This window comes from Styela clava, chromosome 3 (assembly GCF_964204865.1).
Source record: "Styela clava chromosome 3, kaStyClav1.hap1.2, whole genome shotgun sequence".
NCBI classification, from domain to species: domain Eukaryota; kingdom Metazoa; phylum Chordata; class Ascidiacea; order Stolidobranchia; family Styelidae; genus Styela; species Styela clava.
In genome coordinates, this window is record NC_135252.1 from 5,809,845 (window position 1) to 5,828,964 (window position 19,120).

General features: G+C 31.5%; 1 protein-coding gene across 5 annotated transcripts in view; it reads right to left on the minus strand.

Annotated features, from left to right (window-relative positions):
* LOC144420773 (antiviral innate immune response receptor RIG-I-like) overlaps positions 1-19,120 on the minus strand; it is an 80,167-nt gene that overhangs the window by 25,530 nt on the left and 35,517 nt on the right. For 4 of the 5 annotated variants that reach the window (XM_078110392.1, XM_078110395.1, XM_078110391.1 and 1 more), the window contains exons 14-23: positions 17,772-17,873; positions 16,199-16,325; positions 15,992-16,129; positions 15,507-15,651; positions 11,321-11,486; positions 11,104-11,211; positions 10,668-10,828; positions 10,221-10,341; positions 9,614-9,832; positions 4,167-4,340 (exon numbers count right to left, since the gene is read on the minus strand). In XM_078110392.1, the coding sequence (XP_077966518.1) occupies positions 4,167-4,340; positions 9,614-9,832; positions 10,221-10,341; positions 10,668-10,828; positions 11,104-11,211; positions 11,321-11,486; positions 15,507-15,651; positions 15,992-16,129; positions 16,199-16,325; positions 17,772-17,873 (1,461 nt within the window). Of the gene's footprint in view, positions 1-475; positions 690-1,363; positions 1,489-1,637; positions 1,794-2,462; positions 2,615-4,166; positions 4,341-9,613; positions 9,833-10,220; positions 10,342-10,667; positions 10,829-11,103; positions 11,212-11,320; positions 11,487-15,506; positions 15,652-15,991; positions 16,130-16,198; positions 16,326-17,771; positions 17,874-19,120 lie in introns of all 5 variants that reach the window. The other variant, XM_078110394.1, reaches the window with a different exon arrangement.

Below are 19,120 nucleotides of genomic sequence, written 5' to 3' on the forward strand. Positions count from 1 at the left end.
AAGAAAATATCTGATTATCATAGATGAACACAGTGTGAAAAATTGATGAAATTTTTATTAAAATGGTTGCATATTCAGGTGAAAATTGAATACTTTGAATTAATACCAGGGGTGTGTACGCCACTCTCTGTTCTATTTTAGTGATTTATAATGCTCACAATGTCGAAAATATATAATTGAAAGCCAAGCCCAAAGAAAATAAACCAATAAAAAATATCAAAATAAGAAATTTATCTTTGATCTTCATTCTCAATTACCGTACATTTTAGGCAATATGAAATTAACATGGCCACGAAGATTTTCCAATTTCAGCAACCTTGATTTACATTTGCTTTCTAATATTAATGACCACTAATAATAAAAGCAATTAAGATAACTTGCAGAACAGTTATGAAAAGACCCGAAAATAAAAATAAAAATATGATCCAATTTGAAATATCTGAAATTTTAAATATTCAAAACGCCAAAGTTTTACCTGTTCATCAAAAAATTTCTCAACTTGTTCTTCAACCACAGTTTTTTCGATTTCATCTGCTTCTGTTTCTTCCATTTCTTCAATTTTAAAAGGACATTTCGACCATTGTTTTGTTATTTTTCTGCCACCTAATCTATCTTCAAATATGAGTTGCTTCACAGTCAAAGTTGGAAAACTCTGGTTTTTGTGCAGCATCTCCAATCCCACGTATGATCTACAGCACAGAATTCATGTAACGTTTAGTCGAATGCGAGTTAAAATTTGTTTGAAGTTTTCATACTTGATTTATGGTACCGTAAATAAAAAGTCATAATGCCAACCTCTTGTGCAGTAACCAGCCTGGTAGATATTAAAATTGTCCAGCATGCTAACATTTCCGATGCAAGAACAGCGGTTCCCAACCAAGGGCAACAATGATGGGCACAAAACTCATTCTACTTTTCACTTTACAAGAAAATGTTCTATCTGGTTTCATTGCATGAAAGGTTATTTCATAGTGTGTTTTCACTATGTTGAGCAGGAATTGTTTAAACATAATACTGAAATGATAAAAAGGGGGCCCATGAGTGCTAAAAGTCTCGAAAAGGGGACCACAAGCCATGAAAGGTTGGAAACCAGCGTGCCAGAACATTGTAGGTGTAAGAAGCTGTAAATAACTAACTTCATGTAACTAACCATAGTAGTTACATGAATTTACTAAGGATAGTGATGAGTCTAGCAATGCTTTTGTACACAATCATTTACGATAAAAAGGCAAAAATTGCTGCACATCGATGTTGTGATGTCATCTTAATTTTTAAAACCATCTGTCAGGTGTAAATTGTAACAAAATGCAAAAAAAACCATCTCTTGGTGAAAGCTGCGTTACTGTTACTATGCCTATGATACCTGCATTTCAGATCAGGACAAACAAATTGAACACCAAATACTCCAGGGCCAATTTCCCCAGGTTCACCACTGAAATGTCTTCTAGAAACACGCTCTTTGAAAGTTGGATCAATGACAAGTACATGCTGAAATAAAACACCAGTAGTAGTAATAGGCTATTTGAGAAACACATGTAATTTTACATCTATATCTTCATTTTGCAACTTGGGGCTAGTATAAATTTGTCAGTAATTACATAAACTTGCTACTTAATTAAAACCATTGCTATATTTACTTGACTATTTATTCTGCGCAGCTGATCAGCGTTTGTTAAGAATGCTTGACATTTAGAACAGAGTATTCGCCATTTTGCAGCTTCTTCAAGTTGTTTCTTTACAGGTGTGGTATTGCTCATTCTCTCTTTGTGTTCACGCCTTTGAATTTTACTGATCTGTATTGTATTGAAAAATAACAACCACTAATGAACATATATAAGAATAGTATAGTATTTACATACACCGCAGGAACGAGGAAAGTCGATAAGACGGCTTAATCATATGACGAACAACGGCCTCTTGTCCGATCTATGTCAGTGATGAGATTAGTTGACCAGTTATTTGTTTTCAGATGCATGGACATGATGACGGAGGAAGACGAAACCACCTTACGGCGGCAAGGAGTTCAGCAATTTTCTCGCACATAATTATACCCACATGGGATTTGGAACTGTGAACCCACGCACTGTATTCAGAGGTGCGGTGGCAAGCATATTCCCAACGCTTAACACTTTGCACCACACCAGCAAGCTGATTTTACACACATATTTTCAATGAAACTGAACATAACCAGTTATTATATATGGTAATTTATATGGGATATAGAAACCACAACATGGAATTACATCTCAAAGATGTGGGTGTGAAGGAATGTTGCATTAGTCCAAAACGGAAGTTGTGAATATTAGAACAATGTCAAAAAATTAAATACTGAAATTTGAGAAATTGAAAAATTATATTTCTGCTTTGATGACATGCATGTTATCACTTATTAAAACGAATTATATAACAAAACATTCATCCAGTGCTATTTATTTTATTCTTTTATCTTATATATTGCATACCTTTCGAGTACGATCATAGGTTGTGAATTTCTTTAAATCTTCAATTGCAACATTTGTAGCTTCTTCACCATAAGCATTGATTTTTCCTTGAACAAGCTGACTTCCATTTGGGACAATCAAAACGAAACGACTATTTTCTGCGCTGACATGACCTGAAAGAAAAATGAGATTTGGTGAGTGGGGTTCAGAATATTACGTTTTTTTATTATATTCAGGTAGTTTGAAGTTTTAGAGTTTAGCATATTTTTTATTTTTATAAAATGTTAGATAATATGATCTGATTATTACAAAAAAAAGCTTGATAATCTAGAACAGGGGTGTCAAACATGCGGCCCCAGAGAACCAATGCGGCCCTCGAACGCTTACCAATAATTGTAATATTTTGTAAGTTTTTTTTTCATCTAATTGATTATTCACACAAAAAAAGGACAATTTACAGAAAGTAGTTTTGAAAAATTAATTTTTTTGTTTGTTTTCAATTTGACCCAATTATGGACACACTTCGAGCTAGCAAAAAAAATAATTGAAAGAAAAAACACTTCTAAATGAAACGCAAGGTACACGAAGAAAGTGGCATTTTCGGAAAAAAGGGGGGTTGCAATATTTCTTAAAATTCCAAAGCACACTGTTCAATTTGGCACATTTCTATCAGCACAATGATAGAATACAATATGAGTAGACAATATCAGAATAAGCGCAACAGTCAATATGACAAATTTGAAGATCACATTTAAATAGAATATTTTTATGTGTTTGTATATTATTATAATCATACAACTACCTAGTTACTAAAAATCAATATATATAAATCATAACCCAATCGGCCACATGCCACGTGGTGCCAATGGTAGGTAATGTGGCAGGAAATGTATGGTCCAAAAAGTCGGTCATTACTTTTGTTAACTGATCTATTCATGGAATGATGAATGTAATATTTTTGCATTACTGAAATTAATCAAACATTCTCAACGATCAAGTATACCCGATAATCATGTGACCTCGTTAATTAGAGTTGGTACTGTAGAATCATTTCAGCCCGATATTAGTAAGCTGGTGGCACAAAAGAGATGCCAGACGTCAGGACATATGTAATAAAAAACATTAAGTTTATTCGTTAGTATTTTAGGGGTATATATTTAGATTAAGTAATATTTGTTATGTATTATTCTTTTATTGAATCTTCGTTCAAAAATGTTTTGGATAGTTGTAAAAAAACTTTGATTTTTGTAATAAATAAATTTGCAATAGTAGTGAAATACCAAGAAAGACCAAGCTATTTAATTGCATCACAATATATGTCACAAACTACACATATCTACAAATATGCTATAAAGTATACATTATCAAAATATATCAAAAGCTGTTTGCGGCCTTTTGCACAATTCCCAAAATGCAATGCGGCCCTTGAAAACCCACGAGTTTGACACCCCTGATCTAGAATACACCGTTTAAACAGAGGATTTCTTGTTATTGCTGATCAGTTAGATCTTCATTCATGAATCCATTCATGTATTGAAAGAATTTAAATTCATTCAAGATCAGTTACAAAATGAAAATTTAAACTTTCTATGTCATCAATTTTACTTGTTTTACCTATTGATAATATTTGATGATATGTTTTAAAAAACAAAACATCTTCATTTCAATAATAGTATTATTAATTGATATATTTCAAAAAAATTTAACAAAAGAAGATGAGTCTACCTGCTCTTTGAATTCTTCCAACTTCACCAGTCACATAGTTGTACATGATAACCAGGTTACAAGCTCGAATAACCAAGCCTTCCTCAGAAACAGATGTTGCAATTAAAACTTTACAGTTGTTTTGGATTTCGAAAGTATTCAATGCGGAAGATTGTTTTGTTTTTGTCATTTGCTCTGCAATTCAAATTGAATCCAAGTTGTTGATAAATCAAAACCAAAAGACCTCAAGTTCTTCGAAATTTATTTTATCAAAAACTGCAACATAATAAAGTTGCTAGCATAAAATAGAAGGTAAAAACCACAAAAAAATGATGTAAACAGTGTATATTATACAACCTTAAATGATCGATTATGAGTGGCAGCACTATTTTACAACCAAACAGTAAGCAGCAACTTTATATAGCAATCTTTATGGCTACAGCTAAACTGCTTATAACATGGTCTAATGCAGTGTATTCCAACCAGAGTTCAAATGAGTCTGCTGAGCGTTCGAATGAGTCCACAACGAGCCAGAAATTCACTGCAGCCTGCTTTTGCGAAACTTAACTATTAGTCAAGTTACGATTTATGTTAGAATTTACATAAAACATCAAAAGGAAATTTATTCACATAACATTAATCGAGTCAATAATTACTGGTTACTGAGTAGGGCTGGGCATATATTGAAATATTCAACAATTAGGATACCAATCTACTATTCGAAAATTTGCTAACAGGTGACACGACGGGTGACTTGCGCGTTGCTCAATCAAACGATTAGATTTCACAACTCCCTTGCGGATTTCCAACGAAAACATGAGTCTGCACACGCTTTGATAAATACCTAAGTGGTGTTTATCGCGAGTTCGAACAAAGAAGAATAAATTTTTTTCCTGGTAGGTGTCAATGGTAGCAACCTAAATTTTCTAAATTGCAAAGCGACAATACAAAATACTAAAAATAAAGTGGAGAACACCATAAGTTTTGTTTTATGAGGGTTCCCGACCGATTAAAAATGCTTTTTTAGACATTGCAAATTTGAAAATTTCTGGTGTTGCCATTTCTTTGCTTTACTGCCTCCACATAGGTACGTACATTACTATAGCACCGTAAGTGTTGTACGAACAGCTCAGATTTGTTGAATTCACAAAAATACGAATCAAAACAAAATACATTATTGGGCACTATACCATCCATTTTTGTGTCCATGGATTTCCATGATATTTTTTGAGTAGTATTGCTTTTATTTCGTCAACACAACTGCAGATTAAAATGATCATAATTAAATTAATAATAAAGCAAGGCGATGATATGTATTTTTGATTTAGTAATATACTTTAAATATATTTTTAATAAGTACTAAATCAAGTTGTATTTTTTGGAAATTTATAACACATAGTAGGATTTTTCTAACGACGATAACAAAATTCGCAAGATTGCAAAAAATATGTATAAAACTAAATATTATCGGGCAATATATTTTCACTTTATTATGTTCGCAGATTGCTGTGGCATTTTGAAGAAATAATACTTTCATCTTGTCGTAAGTCGACGCAACCGTGAGTTACCATGAACACAATTAAATTAAAATAGAAAGACATTTTAAATTCTCGTTGTTGTCATGAATTGAATATTGTACGACAGAAAAGTCCATAATACACCTAAAAAGTAGGCTCTTTTAAGGAACGCGTAATTGTAGCAAATTTCCAATTTTGAAATTCTGTTGTGTTTGGTTTTATTCATCCTCGCGTGCACAAAAATCCATAATGTACCAGGATGTGAGAATTTGGAACTATATTAACGAAAACCTAAAAGAAATTTCCAGTTCTAATATTTTTTCCAATAAGTATTTCCAGTTTTTCCTGAATAAGTACTGATTCATAAGTTTTCAACTTGTACATTTTTATTTTGAGTGATATAAAATTAAACGGTTTTTCTTGCCGCTTGGCTAAATCCTTGCTGAATTGAATAATAGTTTATTTATATATTGAGTACTATTTGTCTATTTGCAATAACTGCCATCTAATATTGAGGCTGAACCCTTGCTGATTTGAATAATAGTTTATTTATCCATATCTATATATTGAGTACTATTTGTCTATTTGCAATAACTGTCATCTAATATTGAGGCTGAACTCTTGCTGAATTAAATAATAGTTTATTTATCCATATCTATATATTGAGTACTATTTGTCTATTTGCAATAACTGCCATCTAATATTGAGGCTGAACCCTTGCTGATTTGAATAATAGTTTATTTATCCATATCTATATATTGAGTACTATTTGTCTATTTGCAATAACTGCCATCTAATATTGAGGCTGAACCCTTGCTGATTTGAATAATAGTTTATTTATCCATATCTATATATTGAGTACTATTTGTCTATTTGCAATAACTGCCATCTAATATTGAGGCTGAACCCTTGCTGATTTGAATAATAGTTTATTTATCCATATCTATATATTGAGTACTATTTGTCTATTTGCAATAACTGCCATCTAATATTGAGGCTGAACCCTTGCTGATTTGAATAATAGTTTATTTATCCATATCTATATATTGAGTACTATTTGTCTATTTGCAATAACTGCCATCTAATATTGAGGCTGAACCCTTGCTGATTTGAATAATAGTTTATTTATCCATATCTATATATTGAGTACTATTTGTCTATTTGCAATAACTGCCATCTAATATTGAGGCTGAACCCTTGCTGATTTGAATAATAGTTTATTTATCCATATCTATATATTGAGTACTATTTGTCTATTTGCAATAACTGCCATCTAATATTGAGGCTGAACCCTTGCTGATTTGAATAATAGTTTATTTATCCATATCTATATATTGAGTACTATTTGTCTATTTGCAATAACTGCCATCTAATATTGAGGCTGAACCCTTGCTGATTTGAATAATAGTTTATTTATCCATATCTATATATTGAGTACTATTTGTCTATTTGCAATAACTGCCATCTAATATTGAGGCTGAACCCTTGCTGATTTGAATAATAGTTTATTTATCCATATCTATATATTGAGTACTATTTGTCTATTTGCAATAACTGCCATCTAATATTGAGGCTGAACCCTTGCTGATTTGAATAATAGTTTATTTATCCATATCTATATATTGAGTACTATTTGTCTATTTGCAATAACTGCCATCTAATATTGAGGCTGAACCCTTGCTGATTTGAATAATAGTTTATTTATCCATATCTATATATTGAGTACTATTTGTCTATTTGCAATAACTGCCATCTAATATTGAGGCTGAACCCTTGCTGATTTGAATAATAGTTTATTTATCCATATCTATATATTGAGTACTATTTGTCTATTTGCAATAACTGTCATCTAATATTGAGGCTGAACCCTTGCTGATTTGAATGATAGTTTATTTATCCATATTTATATATTGAGTACTATTTGTGTATTTGCAAAAAATTGTCATCTAATTTGGGGGCTAAGCCCTTTCCCGACTATTTGTGTATTTGCAAAAACTGCCTTACCTTCACATCATTCATTCATCCATATTCTTTATATTGAGAACTATTTTGTGCATTTGCAAAATCTTTCGTTTATTTGAGAGGCTGACCATCGCTACTTCAAATAATGTTTATTTATCCAAATTTCCACTTATATATGAGGGCTACTTGTATATTTGCAAAAACTGCCTTTTATTTGCCAGGCTGATTTATTGACGCTCCAAATAATAGTCATCGTTTACCAATTTAAATATTGGGTTTTAGTTTTTCATATGCCACAGTTGTTGTCTGGTTTGAAAGGCTTACTCCCTCACTGCTTCAAATAATATTTATACAACCTAAATTGTATTTATATATATGACTATTATTCGCATGTTTACCAGAATTGTTTCTTATATGGGGTATATAATAGTTTTTCAGTCACCCATTTGCCAAAAATCTTTCTTGTTGTAAGGCTGATTCCTCTCTTTAAACAATTGTTTTTACATGAGTACAATATTGTTTATCTTCTGAAATTTATTCGTACATGTAAGGGTGGCTCCTTGCTGATTCGAACAATTGTTATGTGTCCAAATTTACATTTGAGTATAGTAAACCAATAGCTAAAATTGTTTTTTATTTGTGGGGTTTACTTCTCACTTTCAAATAATAGTGTAATAGTTGATTATTTGCCCAAACTGTTTCAAATCACAAATCTCATCTTTTAAAAATTGATTTCACGAAAAAAAAATAGATATGCGACTCAACCTATCTCCCATTTTCTCATTTTGTTTTTAATCAATACAATTGTCACCGAATATGAAATTTGTAGCCCGATTGCAGGCAATCTAAATTAGATAACGGTTTTAAACGTTAGGTTTCACATAACATCACATGGAATATCAAATCGATAAATAGCATCCCGATCTCGCTTACAAATATTTTCCAAATATGTATCCATGACGAATGCTACAATATTATTACAATATTGTGATTTGACCTCTTCATAAATTATTCTCGCTACACAAAATGAATGCAATATTTCTTCAAATGAAATAATGGGTTTCTTAGTTGTATCATACGACATTTATTTTGTTTGTTTTATAACTTTTCTGTATTGCTGTTTGTACATTCGACATGTGTATTTGTATATATATGTTAACATCCTGAACAGTTGCTTACCGGTAGTTCATTTTTTTTGTTTGTTTTTCCAAATTTTGTTTCGTGAACTTTAACTATTTCTAATAGTCATATTTTACTGTGAACTTATCAGTGTAAACTTGGAGGGGGCTGACTTCGATGACCGCATGGTCGTATCGCTCCTTCCAGTTTATACCGAAAGAAGTGTATTTTTTTATAGCCATTATTTATTTATTATTATGACTATTTTTTTCTGGTTGACGAAATAAATCTCTCTCTCTCTCTCTTCTGTTTAAAATTCGTCTCATATGTGTCACATTACTCTCGTTGCATGAATATTAGTTACAAGTTAAAATGTTTTATAAATGTTATAATATAAAATGTAATCTGTCAACCTTTTTATGCCAGAAGAGTTGTTTTGATTTAGTGATTGTACGGTCCTTCCAACCTCCTATCAATTCCGTTGTCAGTCGAATATCCTTTTACTTATTGAATGTTGATATTGTGTTTTTTGTTTGATTTGTTGGCTAATGACTGGATGATGGATAAACTTCTATCTATCTATCTTATGGCGTCTTCACGCACAGTACGGTTGCAATGAACGCACCTTGAGTCCGCAAAGGTTTTCGTCGTTAAGAAAGTAGTCCGCAATCAAAAAAAGGTTGGGTAAACACTGGTCTAATGAATATTGCATACCAATCTTAGTGGGAGCAAAAACAGTTAAAAATAGTTATTACCACAAATAAAAATTAATAGTGGCATTTACCAAGTTCACCCAAAATCTGGTATAGGTTGTTTAGACTAAAAAAGTGTGATGTACCGCTCAAAGCCAATGTTTGTATTTAGTCATACCTGTTAAACTCAGTCTGTTTGATTCAGTCAGAAACACAGGTTCAAGATTGGTAAGCTTATCATGATTTTTGATACAGTCAACAAGACTGGATGCAATTTTTTTTTGTGGAACAAATATAATGCAATGAGAGTCAGGTTTTCTCTTAAACTGATCTTCAAGTACCAGGAACAGTTTATCTAACATAGGAACTTTTGCATATTTTTCTGCCTTCAATAATTCTGAAATTTAAAATATTTTAGCATATCGATAGCATCTTAAACTTTTACAAGTGAATTTGTAGAAAAAATCATCCCATTGAAGAATCTGTTAAATACGGCACTTTTTAAATACTTGATGATTGTAAATAGTACATATACAATATAAATGATAATGCTATTGGTTGGAATTGGATAGAATTTACGTATATAACCAAGAGGAAGAGAGAGGCGTTAAAGCGGCTCATCATATGGCGAACCATGACCTTTATTCTTTATAGACATAACTATCTCCGATGACTAAGAATATTTGTGTATCATTAAAATTTGCACAGAAACCTTGTTTTCATAAATAATATCACCATTTTTATATATTATGAAAACTTTTTATCAATTGCAAGTTGCAACCAACCTTTATTAATCTGTCTTAAAAATCGTCCTTGTTCACTATCCTGATTGAAACTTGCAAAGTCATTTGTGACTTCCATCGCATGCATAATGAGTTTTTTGTAATAAAGAAGATTGTAGTACATCTGATATTTAAAAAAAAAGGAAAAAGGCATTATAACACATACTAAAGACCCATTATGAGAGTTGTTCATAAGTCTGATTCCTCAAAATATTTTTTGTGCGTCTTACTTAAGGTAGATATTTTTGAGCAAACTTATTTATGTGAATCAGAACTAATATGATGGGTGAATGTCAATAAACTTTTTTGTAAGGGTGTAAAAAACAAAGAGCAAAGGGTTATATGAAAGAATGGATTTCTTAACAAGGCACAATGGCAGCCACCAAAGTGTAAAAACAAATAATTTATATTGATGCTACGATGCAAGTATACTTGTCCAAAAAATTATACCCTAAGATGTTCAGCATAGGTGACTACAGTTCTTGCTTTGCCTGACTGTCCAGTACTGTCAGGTTCATAAATTTTCAATTGGACATGATGAATTAATTGAACAGTCCATTGCTCATACTTCTGCTTAGTTTTATCTACAGGCGGTTCTTCAACTTGATTCTCTGAGGAAATAAATCAATATAATTTCCCAGAATTCTGAGTAAGGTTAAAGACACAAGGAAATACACGAAATAGTTGTAATGTTGAAGTATTCTAAATGATTAAAAAAAATCAGTTATGTTGGTATAACAGGCTTGGTTTAGTTTAGTCAATAGTGAAAATGAGTTGATGTGTAAATACATACTAAAATATGTGATTAACAGATAACAGATAACAGATAATAGATTTCATACATTTAATCTTTATACTACTGAGTTGAATCGTTTTAAATACTCACTTCCTGATCCTATGACTCCTTCTTCTCGTATCTGGTTTTCTATGAGCTGTATTGCCTTCAATATTTTTTTTGTGAATAAGTCATCTTCAATAGGAACTTTGATATAGCCTACACAAAATCAAACGATTTATTGAAATATTGGTTAATTACAAAATAAAAACAACCATATCCAACACAATATAGAATTTTTTAAAATCCTAAATAATAAATAATTTACTTTCATCAATTTCATTTTGGTGTTGCTTGAGCTCTTCTGTATTCCTTTCTACAATAGATGGACATTGAGTTATATTGAGATTGGCAAGTAAACCAATGAGATTATCAAAAACTTTTTCTCTGGTTTTCCCTTTTCCGACATCTGGAGATGCAGTCATTCCAACAACCTAGAATGAAAAAGATAGTGACAACTGATTGACCTATCAAGATGTTTTCAAACCGAGTAAATCCTTACCTTACATGGCAAAATAAAAGCAAAATAGCATATTTATATTGTTTTTGATCATCAGTCTTACATAAACCCAAACAGTGAGCGACTCCAAGTACCAAAAATAGACCAGTTAATAACACTGCTGAGACAACACGTACAACTGAAACATATTGACTTGAACATTTTACTGATTGCTCAAAGTACTAATTTTGATGGTTATTTTTTATTGTTTGTCAAGTTACTGTGTTTGACGAATGTCCAGATTAAATCAATTTGGGAAATATGTTTGATTCATTTTAGAATATCAGTTAAAAAGATATAATACACATGGATAATTTATCACTAGGCAGAAACCAAACTAGTAAGATTTGAAGATACAGTTCCCACACCTACAAATTGGGGTCTGAATACAACAATTCAACTTCAATCTTCTGGGTATTTAGCAATATATCAAAGTCAGAATGCCAGCTAACAATTGTTGAATACTTCCAAGTTTGAAGGTCATCAAAGGAAATTCGAAAAGAATTCTAACACTCTCTTGAAAATATAAAATTTTAAAGATCAAATAACTGTTTCATGATGCTAATAATGAAATAACATTTTTGATTTGTCTTATCAAGTTTCTATAGAAGTGGCTCTTATCAAAGCTCTTACCAGCTATTTCCGCACTTAGCAAAGATATTTTAAATGTGGGCAACAAGATTGTGTTTGATTTTGAGAGAAATTTGAAGATACATGGAAAGAACCCAACCCAAATATCATGCTATGATAAGTTATGAATTTAGTACAAATGTTCTGGCTTTTACATAATGGTGTGCTGCCAAATGACTCTAACCATGACAATTATCGGAAAAATATATGTGACTGCAGATAAATTTAAAGTGGATGGGAATGTCTGCAACAGTGCATATCTGAATCAATCTCCCAGCAATCAAGCAACATATGCAAATGAAAAATTTAAATTAGACTTCTCTTAATCTATCACACCGTAATAAAAAGTGAATAGAGCATTAGAGTGCTGGATGCAGTGCACTGCAACTGCAATAGTTGCATCAAAGATAATCCTATTTACTTTTGAGATCTGAAACTACTACATTGGAATTATTTTTATCAATCACATTTTATCATAAATTCAGTTCTGATTTAGCATTTTTTAAAACCAAATCGCTTGTTTTGCCGCTATTTTATTGAACAAAAATGTACATAGTGATGATGTCAGTCATTCTGTTTAAATTACGGTACACTCTTTCAAACACGGTTATGAATGACTTTGGAACTAATATAATACCAAGTTGGATGAAAGTCTGGCAAAAAAGGTTTTAATGCATTTAGACATTTTTGGAATAAAACAAGAAAACTGTTGACAACTTTAATTAAAAATTCCCCTTTTTCCTTTATTCAATAACTTGTTAGGAGTAGAGTCAAAAGTTTTGCACTGCCAAGCAAGCATCATCTACAAACAATTTGCCTAAAAGATTAAGGAAGATTGACATGTCATTTATAAAAATAAAGAAGCCCAGTGGCTCAATTACTGATCATTGTACTATTCAACAAGAAATGGTCAACATTTAATATCTGTGGAATCCACTTCCATAAATTGATATTAACCAGTAGGATAATCACAATTTGCCGGCAGTAATTCGAATATCCAAAATGTCTTAACTTTTCAGTCAGAATACTAATATAAACAGTGTCAAAGGCTAATGTAAGTAAACATAAACACTTAGGTATACAAAGTTTAAAAAATATTTCACATGTGGAAAGGTAATGATCTAGCATGTTTACTTATCAACCAATTGAAGTGGCTGAAAAAAAAATCAAATGACTACATTTACACCAGTATAATTGTTGCCATTTCCATGGGTATCAAATAATATTATATTCAAGTCATCGTACATAAATAGGTTTTTAGGCCAGATTTCCACAAAAACAAGATGTCATAAAAAATATGTTAGTCATTCTGTTTTAAATTACCGTACACACTCTCAAACACCGTTACCCATGATGTATATCAAATAGATACTACGGAAAATTTCTATCAAAGTTTGGAACTGACATAATCCCAAGTTAAATTAAAATCTGATAAAAAAGTGTGGGATATACTTAGATATTTCTAAAATAATTAAAAAAAAAACAGGTGAGAAATTCAATTCAAATTTTCTTTTATTCATCAACTTGCTAACAATGTTGTCAAAATTTTTGCACTGCACTGTCAGGAAAGCATATTTCTACAAACAATTTGCATAATAGAGGTCGACATAGAAGAAGGAGGCTGGACGAATCACAAAATGTTTAATCGAAACATGATGAATCGTAGTTTGAGGGTATTTTTTTCCACAAAATAACCGAGGCAACAAGAGCAGCATGAAACTGAGTGTGAGTGTACAAAATAGGCAATAGAAATACCGAAATACTTGGAAGTGGTATATTAAGACACTCTATCGTAATAGATTTTTTGCCAGATTTCAATAAAAACAAGTCATAGCTCTAGAGATGACAGGAAATTTCGTTTGGGATGCTTTTAATTTCCCATATTACGAAGCCTGGAATTTATGAGTATGGTTAGAAATACTTATGTGTACTTACAGGGTTGGGAAAGCTCTTTTACAGATGTTGTTTAGCCGTCAACTTAAAAATTTTGCTGAGAAAGGTCATGTCATTGCTGGTGTTCAACATATGGCTGAGTTTGACAGTAGAGATTGGTGTTTTAGACCAGGGGTGTCAAACTTGTGGGTTTTTGAGGGCCACATTGTATTTTGGGAATTGTGCCAAGGGCCGCAAACAGTTTTTGATTTATTTTGATAACGTATAGTTGAAGCATATTTTTAGATAGGTATTGTTTGTGATGTAATTAAACAACCGATTAAAGTTTTGTTATTTTCCTAAATTTCAATTGCCATTACATATTTATTTCTTGCATTTCACTATTATTGCAATTTGCTGTATTTATTACAAAAAATCATAAATTTTTATATACAACTATCCAAAACATTTTTGAACAAATTTTTGATAAGAAAAAAATAATGAGTACACCAAAAATGACTTAATCTTAATATATGGACCTAAGATTTACAAAAATACAGAATGCACTTCTGACGCTTGGCATTTCTTTTGGGCCACTATTTACTAAGAACATGCTGAAATGATTTTACAGTATCAATTTTAATTAAGGAGGTCACGGGATCATTGGTCAATTTGAATCGATGAGAATGTTTGATTGATTTTAGAAATGAAAACAGCTGTTCACATCTATATGTGTTCCCAAATATTGCTAAGATGTAGCATGCAAATTACTTGATGCTGCTGTATTGCTCAGAAAGATAAGAGTAGAATTCAGGAACTCCAACAGCATCATTTTGTGCCTTTACAAAAGAGTCAGATTGCATTTCTAAAAGTTTAATTTGGAGATCTGCCTATCTAGCATTTTTTTGAAGCAGATTTGCTGCTGATTTAGCTGTGCTTTTAACTGCAACAGTTTCACGGTACGAACTTGATCTCTAAATTTGTCATATTGACTGTTGTGCTTATTCTGATAATGTCTACTTAAATTGTATTCTTCCATTGTACTGATGGAAAAAATGTGACAAATTAAACAGTGTGCTTCATAATTTTGTAAATATATTTGGTTCAAAAAAGAGGATAAAAAAATTGTAATTTTTCAAAACTACTTTTGATAAATTGTCGTTTTCTGTGTGAATAATCAATTTCCCCTTCAAAAGATTTGAAAAATGTATTACATTTAGATAAAAAACCTTACAAAATATTATAATATTGTTAAGCGTTCGAGGGCCACATTGGAAGTCCCCGAAGCCACAAGTTTGACACCCCTGTTTAAGACCATTCAGCTATATGAAATAAAATGTAAATAAGATTTTTGATCTCAATCTAATATATATTATTTAAAACTAAATCTTTATTTTTGATCAGAAGCTAAAATTTACTGGTTTAAATTTAAAACAGGCTACAACTGATCTACCTGAATAATAGGTGGATTCTCGTTCTTTATCTGAAAATCATACAGCATCTCCATAATAATCTTATATGGGTGCCTACCAGTGGCATTGTGACATTCATCAAATATCATCAGAGAAATATCATTGAATGAGATGAATGATTTTTTTCTGCAATCACAAAGACAAGTATTTGACTAAATTATATCAAAATGATGTGATTACTCAATGTTTATATCTTGTATTTCAACTAAAAACAGTACAGGAATCAGAGCTAGTTTATTTGCTTCATCACTATTTGATTATAGATTTAGGAATTCCGTCAAGACATCTTTCATGTTGTACTAATGTTTAGTGGACAAACCTAAACTAATCACTGATTAGGACTAGGTGGAGCAGCCCGCATCACAGAAAAGTTTCAGAGTCATACCACAAAAGATGGTCTCCAGAAAGTCCGCATATTATATTTTTTTATTATATATAATCATACATTTATAATCATAATATTTACCTTCCCAATTCATTAATCAAAATTTGCGGTGTAAGAACTGTCAATTTTGCTTTTTTCATATTAGCACCTATAGGACAGTTTGCCGTGTTCACTCCAAGCAAATAAACAATCTCCCTTTCTGAAAGATCTTGCAAATACCTTGAAATAAACAATGATATGAAAATAACATTAATTATATTTAACTATTGGCATTTGTTATTTACTTACTTTTTAAAGTAATAAAATCGTTGTAAGGCAAGTGTTGTTTTTGAAACAAAAAACAAAACTGATTTGGAATTCTCTTCTTTCAAGTGATGTTTTATAATTTCATTGGCAACAGCTGTTTTTCCGGATCCTGAAGTAACAATTAAATATTGTATAAAGGTGTGAACAGCAATTCCTTAAATTAGTTGAAAATTTGGTAAAAATTAAATCTTGTCTAATTGAAATATTAAACTGCAGAAAGTATAGAACATATCTCAAAGTTTTCAAAATCGCATGAGAAAGTACAGATACAACTCAAAATCATTGTTTTTTTATCAGCAGAATAATTGATGGTTTTCTGTCCAATTTGCCTTAAATTTCGTAATTTCATAAACTCTCATTCTATTTATGCTACCTTAAAATGTATTTGGCTAACCATAGCATGTGTTAAATTTTACTCCTGATATCCTGTGCTTAATCCAACACTACTCCGAGAGTGTCACTCCGTGACAATTTTTCAACTTTTTTTCAATAATCTGATCTATTTCATTAATTATTTGTCACAAAAACTGGGACGTCACTTTGGGGGTTAGGCCCAATAATTTACCAATTTGGCAGTTGATAGTTGCTTGTTGTTTCTAATTGCAGCTATCTTCAATTTTTGACAAATGCACCATGTTTCTTTTACATTTCAGGATTTTTCGTATACTATGAGTTGACCCGAAAAGTGGATGTAAACCAAAAACCAAATTTCGATGTTAGAGCTTACCGAAGATTTGATATTGTTTGTGAATTATATGAATTCACTTGCGCCTTTTATGAAAATGTCAAATGATATGGCAAAAAATGCGCTTTGCCATATTTATTTTGCCATCCCTTTTCACCATATTAATGGTAAGAAATTTTTGTCATTCGGTGACGTCTTGGAGTGACGTGCAACTAGTTAAGCTGTATAATTTGGCTGCTTCATGAAAAATGTTTGTTTACAATAAATTTTGCATATATGTGGAGATTAATAGCTCTGGAATACAGAGACAAGTTATTATAGATGACATGTCCTGAAGCTTTTGACGAAATTTGGTTTGGTTTGGCTTATTTAGCATTTTATAAATTCAACTTTTTGTCACTCTGTGACATCACTTGTTCCATCTCATGGCTTGAAAAATGTTTGGTTGAAAGTAAATAAGTGAATTATGGTAAATACATCAGTGTCACTGCTACCAATTAACATTCTAACAATAGCAAACCATCAAGACCTTGATATGGTAAAATTTATTAAATGTGTTTAATCCATGACATTTATGGAATTGCTGTAAACCAAAATTGAACAAATGAAAAGTTTAGAAAAATATTGTACATAGAACAAAAATAGCATACGCAAATTTGGTGTTTATGGTGACAATTGGTATTTATTGACTTCTCTTGAATTTTACATCGTGACGTGTGAATGATAAAATTACTGAATAAATGAGCGAGTTTTCTGGTACAGCATTATTATTTGTATAATATAGCATTGCATGAATAAAATCGGGAACAAATGATAAAATTTAGGAGATTCTGTCTATATGAAAGAAATTAAGTCTATAAATAATTTCACCAGTAGGAGCAATAATGAGAGAGTTATGTCCGGCTAGTGCTTGTTCTGCTAATTCTTTCTGATAGTTACGAAGAATGAGTGTACTTTCACTGGCTTGATTTGCTGCAAAAATAGAAAGTACCATAATATACTTACAAAATATTTTGTTTTCTTTTGTAAAGCACTAAAAGACCAAACTAAATGAACTTATAATATTATTGTACTGCATCAATTGCCATGATGCTATCTTCTGTTTCGAACATGAGAAGATTCTGTTGTGCTCATTATCATTCGTTTATTCAAGGCATTGATGAGGTCTATAGGCAACAGAAAGTTTCATTAGTATCAAAGATAATGCTAAGCTAACACTGATTTTCTCAACTCAGATTTCGTGGCGAGATTAGTGGGTTGGTATACATCTATGAAAAAGTGATATGCCGTCAGTTACAGATCAACATGTGTCTTGGTTAGTTTCTATTTAAAGCGAAAATGTATCTACAAAAAGGATAACTTATACAATACATGCCGAAAGTACACAATGGACAAAGATAATTAGGAAAGATGAGAAAAATATGTTACGCGATAAACCAGTTATGTTTACGAGCAGCATCGCCTATGAAATAATTAGCCAGCCTTTCAAAACACATTCAAGCAACTGAAATCCCTGTGTCACTCTAGTTCAGGGCTTCCCAAACTAGGGGTCGCGGCCCTAGACGGGGCCGCGAAACGAATTCCAGGGGCCGCAAAGAGAACACAAATTTTACACAAAGTACCATATCAATTGTGCTTTTTCAGACTCTTGATGCGAAATACAATTATTGAAAATAGTGTAAAACATAAATTTCACGATTCTGAGTGAATACATGATCATAATAGCCTACCGTGTTTCCCCAAAATAAGACAGTGTCTTCAATTTTCTTTCGAAAATAACACTAGCGCTTAATTTTGGGATAGAGAATACCGAGATTTCTTATTATACAAAATATGTAACCGATTTCCATTTGCTTATAAATAGCACGTTTTTATTTAAAATAACTACTACGTATAGATTAATTATTAACCATTTAAAAAGTAGGAAATATTTCTTGCTATCGACTGGGACTCAGTGGTTCTCGAACTTCATTGTATTGTGAAGCCCTTCAAAAACATGCTCAAGTTGGAACTCCCCGTGAAAATACGTATTGATCATATAAACACACAAAACTTAACAACAGTCAGTGAAATCGCATTTAATGGGCCTTGGTAGAAAGACTGCTTTATATAAATACCAAAGGAAATTTTCTGTAACAGTTGCAAAATTGAACGACGCACTTCCACGGGATTATGTAAAAAACAATAGTTGCGATATCGACTACCGTAAGTCTTTTTTA